At 41.7% G+C, this 18,305-nt stretch overlaps 1 protein-coding gene across 3 annotated transcripts in view; it reads right to left on the reverse strand.

Moving 5' to 3' along the window:
- Nucleotides 1-3: 3 nt before the first annotated feature.
- The window catches only part of LOC110488321 (ectonucleotide pyrophosphatase/phosphodiesterase family member 2), a 33,611-nt gene continuing 15,309 nt past the window's right edge, over nucleotides 4-18,305 (reverse strand). For 2 of the 3 annotated variants that reach the window (XM_036970678.1, XM_036970676.1), the window contains 3 exons: nucleotides 17,386-17,518; nucleotides 5,232-5,385; nucleotides 7-1,800 (listed from right to left, as the gene is read on the reverse strand). In XM_036970678.1, the coding sequence (XP_036826573.1) occupies nucleotides 1,630-1,800; nucleotides 5,232-5,385; nucleotides 17,386-17,518 (458 nt within the window). In that variant the 3' untranslated portion in view covers nucleotides 7-1,629. Of the gene's footprint in view, nucleotides 1,801-5,231; nucleotides 5,386-17,385; nucleotides 17,519-18,305 lie in introns of all 3 variants that reach the window. The other variant, XM_036970677.1, reaches the window with a different exon arrangement.

Below are 18,305 nucleotides of genomic sequence, written 5' to 3' on the forward strand. Positions count from 1 at the left end.
CTCATCTGCAACATTTTAAGAATTTATTCTGATCAGAACCCTGCCACATGTTAATAATACACCATTTAGAAGGTAAAAACATAACCAGATACCATCAACATAACATCTGAGGCCATCAATGGAGGTTGTATTAAGTGACATGAAAATGTTTGTTAATTGTGCTGAATCTGTAGGACATTCAATGAGTCAAGTGTTCTGCAAGCAGGGCCGTTATCAGTAGTAGATTTAGTACAGTACGCTCAAAGCCAAACAGCCAAACACTGCACTTGACTCCACTGTCATAAACATCATATACCAGTTGCTAAAGTTACGTTATAACACAGTTATAAGAGCACTTTTAACACCCATAATACCAATGCACACCACTAGCCTGTTAGCTAACCTGAACAACACTTTATGTCACCAATAAAGTATTACAGAAAATTGTCATTGGTGTCTCGACTGTTTTTAACATTTGCTATGTCATCCTTATGTAAACCTTATGTAAGTGTAGGAGGTGGCAATAAAGTCTTCACACCAATTACAAAGACACGTCAGGCTATAGTAGATCATCACTCTGCAGTATTAATAGATATGACCAGTGGTGTAAAGTACTTAAGTAAAAATACTTCAAATTACTACTTAAGTCGTTTTTTGGGGTACCTGTGCTTTAATTCACTATTAATATTTTTGACAACTTTTACTCTTTCTTCACTACAATCCTAAAGAAAATAATGTACTTTTTTACTCCATATATTTTCCCTGACACCCAAAAGTACTGGTTGCATTTTGAATACTTAGCAGGACAGGAAAATGGTCAAATTCACGCACTTATCAAGAGAACGTCCCTGGTCCTCCCTACTGCCTCTGATCTGGCGTACTCACTAATCATACATGCTTCATTTGTAAATGATGTCTGAGTGTTGGTGTACCCCAAGAAAATGGTGCCATCTGGTTTGCTTAATATAAAGAATTTGAAATTATTTATACTTTTACTTTTGATATTTAAGTATATTTTAACAATTATTTAAAACCAAATACTTTTAGACTTTTACTCAAGTAGTATTTCACTAGGGGACTTTCAATTTTCTATTAAAGATAACTTTACTTTTACTCAAGTATGACAATTGGGTACTTTTTCCACCACTGGATATGACATCATCTTCCTGCAACCGAAAGCTTCCATTAACCTAATCCAACCCATTCCTCCACTTCCCCAAACAAACACTTAATTCACAACACAACACTTTCTCTCAAACCATACACAACAAAAGTCTAACTCCACTCCTATTTCGAACACAAGAGCTCTCTGGATTAGTGTGACGAAGTGGCAGCATTATTATCCTCTACATAATAAATATGACAAATACTATAAAAAATATACACCTAAGGATCAGACATGTACTGGGGAGAGAGAAAGAGAAAGAGAGAGACCCCACTGAGCACACACGGTTTGAATCAAAGTTGTTTTTCACGTCATTTCAATGAAATTACATTGAACCAACGTGTAATAGACGTTGAATTTACATCTGTGCCCAGTGGGACAAAGAGGGGAGAGACAAAGAGTGGAAGTGAAACACAGTATGAAATTTGAGAAGAAAGAGAAAACGATACAGAGATACAGTGAGAGTGAGTTTGTGTGTGTCTGTTTTAGGTGTCACTCTCGAAGGTGTGCAGGTAGGTCTTGAGGGAGAGGGTCTGGGTGTAGTTCAGGGTGGTGGAGCGGTACATGTCCAGCCCTGTGAGGATCTCCACGTCTCTGAGCCGCGCTGTGTGCAGCTTCAGCAGCTCCTCCACCCACTGCGACTCGTCCTCTGAGCTCTGCAGGACCACCACAAGACGAGGTGAACATATTTTGTATGTGTGTTACATATAAATCATATGTAATTTGGGCATTATCAGCTGGCTCATTCAATCTCTGTATTATTTATAGAAAGCATTTCAAAAGACTACACACAGCGTTACAAGGTCATCAATATTGATAGAGGGGAAATTACGGAAAAAAACAGCTGCACTCATAGGAAACCCACTATATGACTGTCACAAGTAGGGCTGTTGCAGTGACGGTATTATCACCACACCGGCGGGTCACGAGTCATGAAGGCAGTCAAATTCCACATGACCATTTAGTCATGGTATTTAGCCTTCTCCAAACTCTGATGCTGCTGCTGGTCATTAGTAGCCTACTAAACTTGCTAACTGTCTGGTACTCAGCACTCTATTGTCCCTGTAATCACTCTGACATCAATGCAAATGTGTTCGAAAATTTAATCAAACACTTCATGGGAGCCCATGAGCTCATGTTGTGCAACTTTTCTATAGGCTATACAATTGCGGGAGAAAACAGAGTGATGGCCGCAAAATAAAAGAGGAGGATCTCATCAGCATTCTATAGGCTAGGCCTACTCTATTTATTTCTCAACTTTCCTAATATTAAGCATATTACTTCTATTTACAACAGGAGTATAGCCTACCTGATTGCCATGAAAATAAACCACAGGGAAAAGCATCCTTTTTACTATTTAAGTGCATATTTTAAATAAAAGATTTGCCGCTGCCCCTGTTTTGATACAGGTGCAAGATAATGGTCCATTCTAAATCAATACAAATGTCACACATATATTATTTAGTATATGTAAAGACAGGATTAAATCAAGAATAGAGTGATTGGTGACAATATTAGCCTATCACTTGTGAATGATATATTATCACTTGTGAATGATGCAATGGCCTTTTTTGAAAACTTTTTTCCTATCATAGTGGTAGTCTACACCTCATGTAGCCCAGCCCATAGGCCTATATGATGTAATAAGATTAGTAGCACAACTAAAGTGGCCAAATAACTTCTTAAAATTAAGCACATGAATCCGCTTTACAAGGGGTGTAGAGCCTAACTGGCATATATAAGCAGTACGTGAGTTTCAAGTTTGGAGAAGATACATTTCACCATAAAAACCTTTATAATTAAAGCATTACATGCATATTTTCATTTGCAGTCACTTTTGATAATGGTGTTTTCTGCTAATGGAACATTCACGCTTACAGCCTACTACCATGTGCACATTGCTGCGCTTATAATGTGAAAAAAATAGCCTAATAGTTTACCAACATTTTACGCTACACTTTCTGATCTGTTGCTTCAGCCACATTGCATAAAAAAGTTTTTTGATGCTAGTGGTTCTATTAATTTGGGATCTATCACATTCCACAACTGTCCCAGACTATGTTTGGAACATTCATTTCTCACACAGAATAGGTTGACTTTTGTACTAGGGGGCATAGTAGATTGACATAGGCTAGTGCTTTTGCTGTTCGTTAGGCCTACTCATCTTGTTGGTAAATGTGGACAGTTCTTCCAATATCTTCAATATGCACCTTGGAATTGGATAAGGACGTGCGCAGTTGCGTCCCAGATGTGTCTGTCTTCACTTGTAGCCTGTGAGAAAGACCCGTTCACGTGATGGAGAGCAATGCGAGTGAAAGACGCTTCGGATTGCGCAGCACACTCAGGGAGAAGGGCACAATGCAGCACCACTGACATCGTGGGATGAGTGGTCATGGTCATGTAGCCTCAGACGATTAATTACAGTACGTTCAGTAAAAGTTACAGACCGATAAGTGGTCATGGTCATGTAGCCTCAGACGAGCAATTACAGTAAGTTCAGTACATAATCCATCAATTACAGTAAGTATAAAAAATATAAAGGATGATTATTCTTCCGATACACACTGGCAAATGGATGGATTAGGTATTGTCAACAGGGTTGTTGTCTCTAGTGTGTGTGTGGGCTGGTTAACACTGGGATATAGTGATTAAAGTTAACGGTATAACTAATACAATAATTGGCTTATGGAAGCACTTCTCTAAGCGAGAGAAAGGTATATTATATATTTCTATATAAGCTATTTATGCTATATTTTATATTCTTGATCCTAATGATATAGACCTAGGTGTAAAACAGCTGTGATAGAGCAATGACTCTGGAATAAAAAACATCATGTGTAGGGTGGAGAGAGGGTTGGTTTTACAGGTTTACTCACTCCGAATTGTCAGTACTGCATGTGTTCTTGGCTGTCGTGCCGTTGCTGTGTCGGAATCCATTGTGAGTTTGAACTTGAGTATGCCTTCCCATAAGAGAGTGCCCGGTGTTGGCTTGCAGTTGCCTCTGGCACAGCCATTGTATGATACAACAGGATATAAGTTCTTGCCTAAGACACATTTTTACTGACAGTCATTAGCGGCCGTTAGAATCTACGTTCCTTGTTCCTTTTACTGTCGGAATATAACATGATATAATGAAGACTCCATGAAATATGTCTTGCATGTAATGGACATAAAAAAGGACTGGTCACGCATTCATGTATATAGATTATAACTTCTAATTTCCGACTAATTGAAAATTATTTTTTTTTATAAAGTATCGCCCCATCTTAAACAAGCCATACAAAGCTGGTTACAATTTCAGTTTTATCCTCCAGAAATGAAAGAACAAATATTACCACAAATGCTATGGTTAAACTCAAATATATTGATTAATAAAAAAACATTCTTTATGGAAGAAATGTTTAAAAATTATATTTATTAATGATATAATGAATAGAAATGGAGGAGTTATGTCACATATGCAGTTATTGAAAATATATGGGAATTTCTGCTCAATCCAAACTTACAACCAACTGATTGCAGCACTACCACAAGTGGAAAAGGCAGAAGGAAGGGAACTTGTTTGCCTGCCATATATTAAAGATACAAATTGGCTGAAAGGAACTGGCATAAATAGAAAAATATACCAGTTTCACCCGAGGACAGAAATGTTGACAGCTGCGCCATACAGCTTGCAAAGTAAATGGGCGGAGATTTTTAATGTACCAATTCCATGGCACATGGTTTATGAACTGGTACAAAAAAATACACTTGACTCAACAATGAGTTTTTCTATTTAAATGATTCTATCAAATTCTTGCCACCAACAGAATGCAATATATATGGGGCATACAACAATCTCAAGTTTGTAGATTTTGTTGCGAAGAGACAGAATCAATAGATCACTTATTCTAGTATTGCCCCTATTTAGTTTGTTTCTGGTCACAGGTTCAGAAATGGTTAAAAAATCACAACATCACAACAACAAAATTAACCTTACAAATAGCAGTGTTGGGCGATCTGGAAAGCCATAGCCATTTCTTGAGTAGGCTTCTTCAAGCAGAGAGACAGCCATAGACATAGTGCCCCCATGTGGTGAGAGAATTACCTTGCAGCTCTCGTCGTTGTCTGAGCGGTGGGGTAGGAGGAAGGAGAAGACATTGAGGGGGCCGTCACACACCCCGGCCGTCTGGTTGACATCCTGACAGCTGGTGATCACTACATAGTAGTGTGTAGGGACTGGAGCCGAGACTGCGGCGTATCTGGGGGTCATATGTGGGCCACAGTCATAAGTAGTCACGTTAATGAAGATACAGGCAAGCACACACACACACACACGCACACACACACACACACACACATGGAAGGGTGGCATGTAGCCTAGTTGTTAAGAGCATTGGGTAACCAAAAGGTTGCTGGTTCAATTCCCTGAGTCAGCAAGGTGGAAAAATCTGCCGTTCATGAACAAAGCAAATAACCCGCAACAAGAACTGCTGAAGTGTTCATTTAGGCAGCCCTTTGCAACTCTCTGATTCAACGGGAGACACATTTCGATTAAATGCACTGAGTTGTGCGAATGACTAGTTATTACCCTTTTCTTTTACACAGAAAGACGCACTATTGCAGACACAAAAACAAACATGATCAGAGGAACCTGATCATTGCTACCATTTTCACAAATATGTGGTAAATTTTCTAAACCTTAGAACAAAACTCCAAATTGGTAACACTTGTAACACAGCCAGTTTTACATCCAACACTTTTTTTTTTATTGTGCATTAATTTTGTTTCTAGACATCTTTCACCACACAGCCATTGATCCAAAAATGTTTACTGTGAAATATAATGAGTACATTGGTTTAATCACAAAAACATAACGATATCTTTGCAATTTAGTAATTTTAACAAAGTTAATCCAATAGAAAAATATGTAAGATACATGTTCCAAAATGGTCCTTTAAATGCAGTATGCTACAGTACTGTAAACTACAGTACATTACACTGTTTTCACATTAGGCAGTATACTTGCACTATCCATAAAAATGTACTGATCATCAAAGGTCCATAATTTCTATCCCATGTGTGATCAAAGGTGTGATCATTGAAGACATCTTTCACAATGTAATGAATTGAAAGAAATGAAAGAAAAAAAACGTAATATTTAGCAGCACTAGTTTGCATCAAGCCTGTCTGGAGTATTTGGCCATAAGTTGTCATCGAAATCACAGTAAATATCCTCATTGTTCATGCAGCTGCGGAAAAACCTGGCGAATCCAAGCCTGACATACTGTAGGTCTGGATTGAAATCATTGCATGCCTCATCCATGGCCTTCCACCTGTATTGTAATCGTGTATTGTATTTTACAGTATTGTATTGTACTTCTGTATTGTAGTGGTCCTGTATGTGGTTCAGTTCATAAGAGCATGGGTCAAGCAACTAGAGTTTTGTGTTTGATTCCCACTGTGGTCACATACCAAAATGTATGGACTGTTGTCACTTTGGATATAAGTGTGTGCTATATAAATGGCATATATTATGGTATTACAGTACTGTATAGGCCAATGCAATTTTAGTAAAGCAGTGTGAAGACTTGAATCCCATTGAAAATCTTTGGAAAGACTTGAAGATTGTTGTTCACAGCCACTCCCCATCTAAGTTAACAGAGCTTGAGAAAATCTACAGGGAAGAAATCCTGATGTGCAAAGCTGATACAGACATATCCAAGATGACTCAAAGCTGTAATCGCCGCCCAAAGTTGCTTCTACAAAGTATGGACTCAGGGGTGTGAATAGTTTTGCAAATAAGATATTTCTGTATTCCATTTTCAATAAATTTGCAAACATTTCTAAAAACATGTTTTCACTTTGCCATTATGAAATATTGTGTGTAGATGGATGAACAAAAAATCTATTTAATCCATTTGAATTCAGGCTGTAACACAAGAAAATGTGGATTAAGTCAAGGGGTATGAATACTTTCTGAAGGCACTGTGGATGTTTAATGTATAGTGGATGCATTTCTTTCTTGTTTTGAACTTATTGGATTATTTCGTATTGGTATTGTATTGATATTGTATTACTCCACTTTAGGAGCTACAAACACAAGCATTTTGCTGCACCTGCTGTAGCATCTGCTAATCTGTGTACCCGAACAATAAACTTTCAGATCATTTGATTTGTTACATACAGTACATTTCTGATCTTGATTTGTATTTTTGAATCAAAATATCATTATACATTATACTTTTATGTTTCTACTTTATAGACATTTTCAAAATCTGTGGTAGACAAACCAGTTTACATGTAAAATGTCACACCCTGGTCTGTTTCACCTGTCTTTGTGATTGTCTCCACCCCCCTCCAGGTGTCGCCCATCTTCCCCATTATCCCCTGTGTATTTATACCTGTGTCCTCTGTAATAGTACAATGTATCAAAAGTAATGTGAGCTTTGAATTGTGACAAGTAATTACTTTATAAGAACATGTATTGCCATCTTAAAATGTATTTCTAGATGAAACAATGATCAAATTTGGTGAAAAGGTGACTGTATGATTTTGTGTTATACTTGTACTGTTCAGAGTTTTGAAACAACTGCCTTCTTAATTATAATTTTTAGTTTTGTACTAAGAGTTGTAACAAATGTACCACATACTTGTGAAAATTGCACCAAAGCGATAAAAAAAACAGTAGTAAATAAACAGCATTCCAGTTACAATTTGCGTGAACCAGAATGAGGCTCTCTCCTCACTATATTGTTAATTAACTAAGGAATTACCATCTTCAGACAATCTGCAGATAATTGATGTCTGGAGCTCAGTAGTAAAAATTTGCAATTTAGGGAGCCAGATGAAGGCTTGTTCAAATATGCATTGCCGTAATTTCCGGACTATAAACCGCTACTTTATTCCCACGCTTTGAACCTCGCGATTTATACAATGACGCGGCTAATTTATGGATTTTTCCCGCTTTCACAAGATTCATGCCGCCAAAAAACTAAGCACCGTCACATAATGTGACGTAAATCGAGCGCGCTCAAACTTCCCATCATTCTGATTACGGTAGTCATTTTGTCACCCTCATCATGGCAAAGACACAGAGAAATGCATATGATGCAGCTTTCAAGTTGAAGGCGATCGATCTGGCTGTTGGAAAAAGAAATAGAGCTGCTGCACGGGAGCTTGGCCTTAGTGAGTCGATGATAAGACGTTGGAAACAGCAGCGTGAGGAACTGACTCAGTGCAAAAAGACAACAAAAGCTTTCAGAGGGAAGAAAAGCAGATGGCCCAAAGTATTTGCAGCCACTCGACATCAGTGTAAATCGTGCATTTAAGGTGGCGCTCCGTGTTCAGTGGGAGGCTTGGATGACAAGTAGGGAGAAATCATTCACTAAAACGGGCCGCATGCGAAGAGCAACTTATGGTCAAGTCTGCCAGTGGGTCCTGACAGCGTGGAGCATTGTCAAAAAATCCACTATCATCAACGGGTTTCGAAAGGCTGGACTGCTGCATGTTGAAGAGGGCAGCATGAGCTCAGCGGGGAATTTGCCTCCGGATGAAAGTGACGAGGCGACAATGAAAACGATCCAACATCGGATGAAGCAATTCTGAGGCTATTCAACGCCGACACCGAAGGAGATGACTTCAATCAGTGCACAGGAGGAGGAAGATAGTGACCAATGACTTTCTTGGTAGGCTACTGTTTACTGCTATTTTTTTGTTGTTGTTACAAGCCGTGTTTCGTTAAAGCCTATTTATTTTTGTTACAAGCCGTGTTTCGTTTAAAAGCCTATTTATTTTTGTTACAAGCCGTGTTTCGTTTAAAAGCCTATTTATTTATGTTACAAGCCGTGTTTTGTTTAAAGGCTGTGTAAAGTTCATTTGTTTCAATGTACCGGTATGCACCTGCGGCTTATAGACATGTGCGGCTTATTTATGTACAAAATACATGTTTTTTAAATAATTCAGTGGGTGCGGCTTAAATTCAGGTGCACTTAATAGTCTAGAAATTACGGTACTTTTATGATTGTTTGGTGGCTACTCATAGGTCTGCAAGCTACTGGTAGCTCGCAATCGACCTGTTGGAGACCCTTGATTAATTATGTATTTCGGGCTCCTGAGTGGCACAGTGGTCTGAGGCACTGCATCTCAGTGTCGCTACAGACCCTGGTTTGATTCCAGGCTGTATCACAACTGGCTGTGATTGGGAGTCCCATAGGGCGGTGCACAATTTGCTCCGCATCGTCCGGATTAGGATTTGGCCGGGGTACGCTGTCATTGTAAATAAGAATTTGTTGTTAATTGACTTGCCTAGTTATATAAAGGTTAAATAAAAATTATTTAAAAAACAAACAAATGAATCCAGATTACTCCATTGGAACAGCCATAACCATATGAACATAAAAATACAATAACACAAAACAAGATCCCCTTTGAGGCATCTTACAAACCTGAGTGAAAGGGCAACATCTTGACCTGTCACTAAGGCTGGGAATTGCCAGTGTCCTCACAACATGATATTATCAAGATACTTAGGTGCCAATATTATCTGTATTGCGATTCTCACAATACTATATGAACCCTCACCCATAAAAGGATTGATTTCTGACATCAGCGGTACCAACCTTAACTACGCCATTAGAGGAAAAACAGTAGAAATCGCGACAAATGCTCTCCAAAATCAACCATCGGGCGCAGGCCTTGTAAAGGGTCTCTCCAGTTTAGCCCTGATGTTTTGCCATCCGAGATTGGCATCGGTCCAATACTGCAGTGCACAGCTGAAGCACGAGCAGGAAATGGTAGACAAAATATTATGCTAGCTATAGAACTGCGGTTGAAAACTGAACAATTAAATGCAATTGCAAAAACGTATGATGATGATCGAGCAAACTCTTCAGCAAAATCGTCTTCTACAGGAACAAAATCGTCTTCTACAGGAACAACTCGATTTAGCCAAAACTAAATAGGACGATGTCCAAGCCAAAACTAGATTAATCTGACGAGTTATCTACAAACAGTACCGTTTTGTTGAACGGTACTCAAAGTAACAATGTTCTACTCCAAATGCTGCAGACCAAAGACAATTAGTTAATGAACACAATGACTAAGTTGGATGACAAATCAGCATAACTCATTAAAGTCGCTGACCAAATGAATGATGAGAGAACTCAGATGATGAAGATGGAAATATTGATTTCTAAGGAATTGGGGGAAATCTCATCACTGAATCTCTCGCTACTTACTCAAGACCTCTATGTGCAAACAATGACAGATAAGTATGAGACCGAAGGGAACAAGTGCTACACTCACGTGTCCAAAATCTGCAATGAAGCAGAATATCACCCTTAGGTACCATCTGGAGGAATTCCAGAATGGTCACACACTACAGCTTGACTACCCAACCAAGCAACCGGAGCCCAGTACTCAAAGGAGTGAAGACCATAGAAGGTTTCAGACTTTACCTCCCTCATGTGTCCCCCAGTCTTCTCCTCTTGGAATTTCGGCACTGAGTAATATGGCGCATCTTTGCCAACAAAGCCAAAGCTTGGCTTCTCCTCTTTTTTCATCCCCACAGGATGAAGCCAACCCTCTTTGCCCACTTGGCGCGGAATGCCTTGACAAACTCGTCCAAAATTTTCCCACCTCGTTCCAGGTCAGCCAAACGACACAGAGAAATTCCTAGCTGACATAGAGGACGCATTGGATGGCTACCCGAATGCTACGGGTTATAACAGGCTTTACCAGTCGAAGCGAACGTTGAATAGAGACACGTGACGAAGTTCATTAGTCTACAACAGCAACAAATGCTAGATGACTACGCTAAACTTGCCACAGCTTTGAAATTAGAATTCAGTGGTTCTGCGACTCACAAACACAATAGCTCACTGGCTAACACTGTCAAATAAGCTCGGAATGAACACCCACAAGCTTACTATCATAGGCTTCATTCAGCTTACTTTGGCCTACTCACTGAAACAGGAATGGAAGAGCTGTTACCATTCAAACAAACGCAACGCTAAGAGCCCTGACCAGGAGCACTAAATCCAGTTAGAGGGTAAATTATCAGGTATTGGAGTGTTGAGAAATGACGCACAACAACGGTTTCTACCATGAAACCACGACTCCAATAACCACCTCGGTCAAAATAACTGTACAGTACGTCTCCATCGAAATGACTACCACTACAATCAACCTTTTCGGTACGTAACTGCACCCAACCCACACAAAGTGTCAGAGCACAAAGGTAACAAAGAGTTAAAGGACAATCAAAACATAGACCAATGTCCTCTAGAAGTTCCGCTACGTGATGAACTAAAGCGAGAAAATTTGGAGAAAAGGGTGAAAGATAAGTCACAAGGACTAGACGGGGAATTGCTGGACACCAGGTCCGCAGGAATTAACACCCTTAGCAAGGACGTTAAAAATCGAATTTCTCCCACTCTCACATGAGACCCTATCCAGGGCCTGCTCGCTCAAGAAACAAGCCCACAGGCTTTGTCTATAGACTCCGATACAAAGGCTGCAAAGAAAAAGGTCTAAAGCTTCGCTAAAGCCAAGCCCACTCAAAATCCGAAAAGTCGATCTCCTTTCACCTTGAACTAAAATGGCAAATCATGTCGTTGCAGATGACCACTCCACTTTGTGGGGAATATGTCCACTAATAGCCACTCTAAACGGCCATACGTGGAAACAGTCCTGGAGGACTGCTTAACTTGTCATGTGCTAATTGATTCGGACACGACAATATCGCTCATCTCTCAAACATTGTTCAATGATCTCAAAATGGCTTTGAAGCCAACTAAACGTGGGTTAAAAGCGGAACGATGCGACACTACACTTCGAGGTTTCACTCAGACTACCTCGCCTCTCACATTGAGAATCATGCTGAAGCTACACTTCTAGGACGTATTGCTTGTTCGCTTGTATGTGACCATCCTCAAATTTGAACCCTGCTACTAGGAGCTGACTTGATGGAAAACCAACCATGGTCACAGGTCACAGTATCTTCTCCACTGCAATGCAGTCATCCACGAGGGGTGTCTGTCGAAAGCACCCCTTGGGAAAAAGACCTCGAAACCTCTTGGTGCAGAATCCAATCCAAGTGGATATTACGATAGCTCAACACATTCAAATAGCAAACCTGATTGACCATTCTTTTCATGATTTTGAGCCAGCAGTCTCTGTGAATGAGCAACTTCCCTTCTCCTTGAAGTCATGCAATACTGTGGTTGAGATGAACTTCTCTTGCCCTACGGACACTTCCGCAAGCACTGCGGCCGTCTCAGCAGGAAAAGCATACAGTGGGGCAAAAAAGTATTTAGTCAGCCACCAATTGTGCAAGTTCTCCCACTTAAAAAGATGAGAGAGGCCTGTAATTTTTATCATAGGTACACTTCAACTATGACAGACAAAATGAGATTTTTTTTTCTCCAGAAAATCACATTGTAGGACAAGCTTTTTTCCGGATGCTCCAAACAATCGGAAAGGGGATTCATCAGAGATAATGACTTTACCCCAGTCCTCAGCAGTCCAATCCCTATACCTTTTGCAGAATATCAGTCTGTCCTTGATGTTTTTCCTGGAGAGAAGTGGCTTCTTTGCTGCCCTTCTTGACACCAGGCATCCTCCAAAAGTCTTCGCCTCACTGTGTGTGCAGATGCACACACACCTGCCTGCTGCCATTCCTGAGCAAGCTCTGATCCCGCTGCTGAATCAACTTTAGGAGACGGTCCTGGCGCTTACTGGACTTTCTTGGGTGCCCTGAAGCCTTCTTCACAACAATTGAACCGCTTTCCTTGAAGTTCTTGATGAGCCGATAAATGGTTGATTTAGGTGCAATCTTACTGGCAGCAATATCCTTGCCTGTGAAGCCCTTTTTGTACAAAGCAATGATGACGGCATGTGTATCCTTGCAGGTAACCATGGATGACAGAGGAAGAACAATAATTCCAAGCACCACCCTCCTTTTGAAGCTTCCAGTCTGTTACTGGAACTCAATCAGCATGACAGAGTGATCTCCAGCCTTGTCCTCGTCAACACTAACACCTGTGTTAACGACAGAATCACTGACATGATGTCAGCTGGTCCTTTTATGGCAGGGCTGAAATGCAGTGGAAATGTTTTTTGGGGGATTCAGTTCATTTGCATGGCAAAGAGGGACTTTGCAATTAATTGCAATTCATCTGATCACTCTTCATAACATTCTGGATTATATGCAAATTGCCATCATGTCACGCCCTGACCTAAGAGAGCCTGTTTATTTCTCTATTTGGTTAGGTCAGGGTGTGATTTGGGTGGGCATTCTAGTTTTCTATTTCTTTGTTGGCCAGGTATGGTTCCCAATCAGAGGCAGCTGTCTATCGTTGTCTCTGACTGGAAATCATACTTGGGCAGCCTGTTTTCCACCTAAAGAAAGATGTTCACTTTCCACGCTGCGCTTTGGTCTCATTCCGACGACGGACGTAACAGAAGATCCCACCACCAAGTGACCAAGCAGCGTGCCCTGGAGTGGAGGACATCATGGACCTGAGAGGAGGTAATGGCAGGGGACAAGACCCTGCCATGGAAGCAGGCGGAAGCAGAAAGAGAGGAACGGTGAAGAGATCAGGAATCTTGGACACGACGCAAGAACGAGAGGCAGCCCCCCCAAAAAAAATTTGGGGGGCACACGGAGTGGTCGACGGAGCCGAGGGTTGAACCAGAGCCAGTCAGGAAGTCGAGTGAGGAGCTCAACGCAAGATTCCGGAGAGAGGTGCTGGCGTTGAGAGCGCTGCAGAGCGGGCGTGCTGAGGAGCGTGACACAAGTTCGGTGTTATGTGCACCGGTGTCACGCATCTGGCCTCCGATGTGCCTCACCAGTCCGGTGCGACCTGTGTCTCCTCCGTGCACTCGCCCTGGGGTGTGTATCGCCATTCAGGCACCATGTTATGCGGTTCTACGCACCGTGTCTCCAGTGCGCCTTCACAGCCCAGTGCGTCCTGTGCCAGCACCCCACACTTGCCCTGAGGTGCGTGTCATCAGCCCGGTGCCACCTGTACGGGTCCCACCCATCAGGCCTCCAGTACGCCTCCACAGTCCAGAGCTTCCGGCGACATTTCCCAGTCCAGAGCTTCTGGCGACAGTTCCCAGTCCAGAGTTTCCGGCGACGTTTCACAGTCCGGAACCTCCAACGATGGTCAAAAGTCCAGAACCTCTTGAGACGGTCCACAGTCCGGAACCTCTTGAGGCGGTCCACGGTTCGGAGTCCTCGGCGACGATCCACGGTCCGGTTCCTCCGGCAATGATCCACTGTCCGGAGTCCCCAGCGATGATCTACGGTCCGGAGTCCCCGGCAACGATCTATGGTCCGGAGCCTCCGGCGACGATCCACGGTCCGGAGCCCCCGGCGACGATCCACAGTCCGGTTCCTCCTGCGACGATCCACGGTCCAGTTCCTCCGGCAGCGATCCACGGTCCGGTTCCACGGAAGCGGAGCGATCAGCAAGCGGAGCGGGGTCTACGCCCCGAACCGGAGCCGCCACCGTGGCTAGATGCCCACCCGGATCCTCGCTCATAGAGTCAGGTTTTTTTTTGGGGGGGGGGAATACTGTCACGCCCTCACCTTAGAGAGATTTTAGTTTATTTCTCTATTTGGTTAGGTCAGGGTGTGATTTGGGTGGGCATTCTAGTTGTTTTCTATTTCTTTGTTGGCCGGGTATGGTTCCCAATCAGAGGCAGCTAGCTGTCTATCGTTGTCTCTGATTGGGAATCATACTTAGGCAACCTGTTTTCCACCTGAGTTTGTGGGATCTTGTTTGTGTGGAGTTGCTTTCTGCACTGCATATAGCTTTACGTTCGATGTATATTTTGTTGTTTTTTCATTTAAAATAAAAGTATATTGTACGCTTACCACGCTGCACCTTGGTCTCCTTCTAACCACGGATGTAACACATCATACAAACTGAGGCATCAGACTTTGTGAAAATGTATATTTGTGTCATTCTCAAAATGTTTGGCCACGATTGTACACTTCTCAATTTTGGGGTTTGCTTCTGAATATATGATAAAATAAGAAACTATTTGTGAGAAGATGATGTTAGCCTTCTAAATGAATATAAACTTCTAATATAAAGTTATAACTAGTCAGTGACCACACACCGTGAGCACAGACATTTACATCAGCATCATGGAACGCCCCCTTTTCTACTCCAGAATACAATGGCTTGTGACAAAATGTACATTTAGTCAAGATAACAGGGTCCCCACGTTGAAATGGCTACTACTTTAGACCAAAACGCCGGGTGATGCTGGTGTGTGAAGTGGTTTAAACTACAACTCTACAAAAGCACAATACCGGAGAACATGGAGATCATCCCCACGCTGAAATGGTAAAGAAATCTACAAACTAAAGATAGATTATTCAGGCTGCAGCTGTTTAAATACTTTAGTCTGATAAATGCATCCGATTTAAGAACATTTCCGAATGGTATTCTGACGTATCCTCTCTAACAACCTACAACCACGAAAGATCTTGGGACTTCTGGGGAACGCAACCAGAGACTCTCTGATGAACTATTATCTAGCAGACGGACCGGCGATCACAGAAAGGGACAACAAAGGCATACACTCGCAAATATGTAAATTGATATTTATTTTCTAATGAGCGGCTGTTCATGTTCCAAGTATTAGCATTTACATGAGTGTAGTTATGAACTGTAATACAGTGGGTCCACTCTGAGTTTCCCGCTCTTGAGCTGTCCCCACCCTTTTCCTTTGTCTACCAAGCCGTCATATCAGTTTCGTCCACTAGGGACTTTTCCATGTGTCATGTTAGTACCCATTGTATAACTAATTGTGTGTGTGTTTATGTAATTTTGGGATTGATTAGTTAGTTAGGAAATAAATAAAGCCAATTTGTATATCGCTGATTCATGATTTGATGCTAGGGTTCGTGCAAATATCCAAGGGTTTGCGATGTTCAGAAATTAGCCTGATGAGGTAACAATACATTAACAGAAGACTAATTGATAAGATAATAAAATATCTGAAGCGTTATATTCAGGAAATAAAAAAAAACATTTTCCCGTGATATTACAGTAATGACAGCAAACGCTAAAACACACCAAGAAGAAGAAGAAGAGACTTGCTTAGGCCAAGAAACACGAGCAATTGACATTGGACCAGTGGAAATCTGTGCTTTGGTCTGATGAGTCAAAATTTGAGATTTTTAGTTCCAACCGCCATGTCTTTGTGAGATGCAGAGTAGATGAACGGATGATCTCCGCATGTGTGGTTCCCACCATGAAGCATGGAGGAGGAGTTGTGACGGTGTGGGGGTGCTTTGCTGGTGACACTGTCAGTTATTTATTTAGAATTCAAGGCACACTTAACCAGCATGGCTACCATAGCATTCTGCAGCGATACACCATCCCATCTGGTTTTCACTTAGTGGGACTATCATTTGTTTTTCAACAGGAAAATGACCCAACACACCTCAAGGCTGTGTAAGGGCCATTTGACCAAGAAGGAGAGTGATGGAGGGCTGACATCAGATGACCTGGCCACCACAATCACCTGACCTCAACCCAATTGAGATGGTTTGGTTGAGAGAATGCCAAGAGTGTGCAAAGCTGTCATCAAGGGAAAGGGTGACTTTATTAAATATTTTTAGTTATTTAACCAGGCAAGTCAGTTAAGAACAAATTCTTATTTACAATGACAGCCTAGGAAAAGTGGGCTGATTACCTTGTTCAGGGGTAGAATGACAGATTTTTACCATGTCAGCTCAGGGACTCGATCTAGCAACCTTTCGGTTACTGGTCCAATGCTCTAACCACTAGGCAACCTGCCACCCCAAATACTTTGAAGAATTTTAACACTACATGATTCTATATTTGTTATTTTATAGTTACTATTTCTAAAATGTAGAAATGGTAAAAATAAAGAAAAACCCTTGAATGAGTAGGTGTGTCCAAACGTTTGACGGGTACTGTTAATAAAGTGTAATTTTGGGATGTAAACTCAAAATTGAATACATTTCAACTCTATATCTGACATGGTATAGAGCCCATAGCCATGTGTGTGAGGTGTATACTTTTGTTTCAAAGAATCACTCTGTGTGACCCTGATTTAGCTCACTGCAGTAAAGTGAATCTACTGTAGATGTTTGACTGCCGACATTTTTCATGGGATTCAACATGTAAAATCGGTATGCACTCGGTTCGCAAATTACGTTCAGAGGTGCTAAGCGCTCTCGGCCAGCAAAGGCTATTGTTCTGAGCTCTTACTCTTTGATCTTCACGGTGGTGTCCCGGAGGCCATCATAGTTGTTGTCAAAGATGGGACCGGTGACCACATTGATGCCGTTATTCTCCTCTGCGTAGCGCTTGAGAAGAGTCCCCTGGAGGTAGCTCCATATTTCTGCAGAGTTGAAGGGAAAAGAGAAAAAGGTACAAGCAAATGTGGTTTTGTTTTGGTACAGCAAAACAAATAACCAAAACAAATGCTTTCTAACATTGTCTGTAAAACACCTGTTGCATGAATGCATTTGGGACGTTATAAGGACTCATGAACTGAAATGAATTCTTATAGCCAGCCTTGAAAAATACTCTCTAGACTGCATCTGAGTATAGCGTTTTGTGAATACATGTTATTAATGTGGTCTCACACCATTTAAATTATAGCAGGGCACCTTGTAAGCATTTCAAAAGCCAAAGTCTGGTTTATTTTGGATGCACATTCCTTCAAGAAGAAGTGATGCCCTGCTCTAAAAGTACCCAGACAAGGGAACTGCTCTTCACATCCATCTCTACAATCATTCACCACACCAGGCTTCACTGAGGCTCTCTCTTTGTGTGTGTGTGTGTGTGTGTGTGTGTGTGTGTGTGTGTGTGCGTGTGCAAGCCCGTGTGTGTGCGTGAGTGCGTGTGTGAGTGAGTGAGTGCGTGGGTGGGTACTGGACGTCTCTCTCCAGTGAGAGGACAATGGGTGTCAGCCTGTCCCTTCTCTCCCAGACCTGAGGTCATCAGACTAGCCTCCCTCCTCACTCCCCCTCCTACCTCTCCCTCCACACATTAGCATGGCCAGTCCATGCAAAGATACAGCACAACACTCACAGAGGGCCACATGTACTATAAACTATGTGATTGGTAACTGTAATAGCTTTGGAGGGAAGCATCTACCAGAGAAAAACTAATATTGAGAAACA

This window comes from Oncorhynchus mykiss, chromosome 32 (genome assembly GCF_013265735.2).
Source record: "Oncorhynchus mykiss isolate Arlee chromosome 32, USDA_OmykA_1.1, whole genome shotgun sequence".
NCBI classification, from domain to species: Eukaryota; Metazoa; Chordata; class Actinopteri; order Salmoniformes; family Salmonidae; genus Oncorhynchus; species Oncorhynchus mykiss.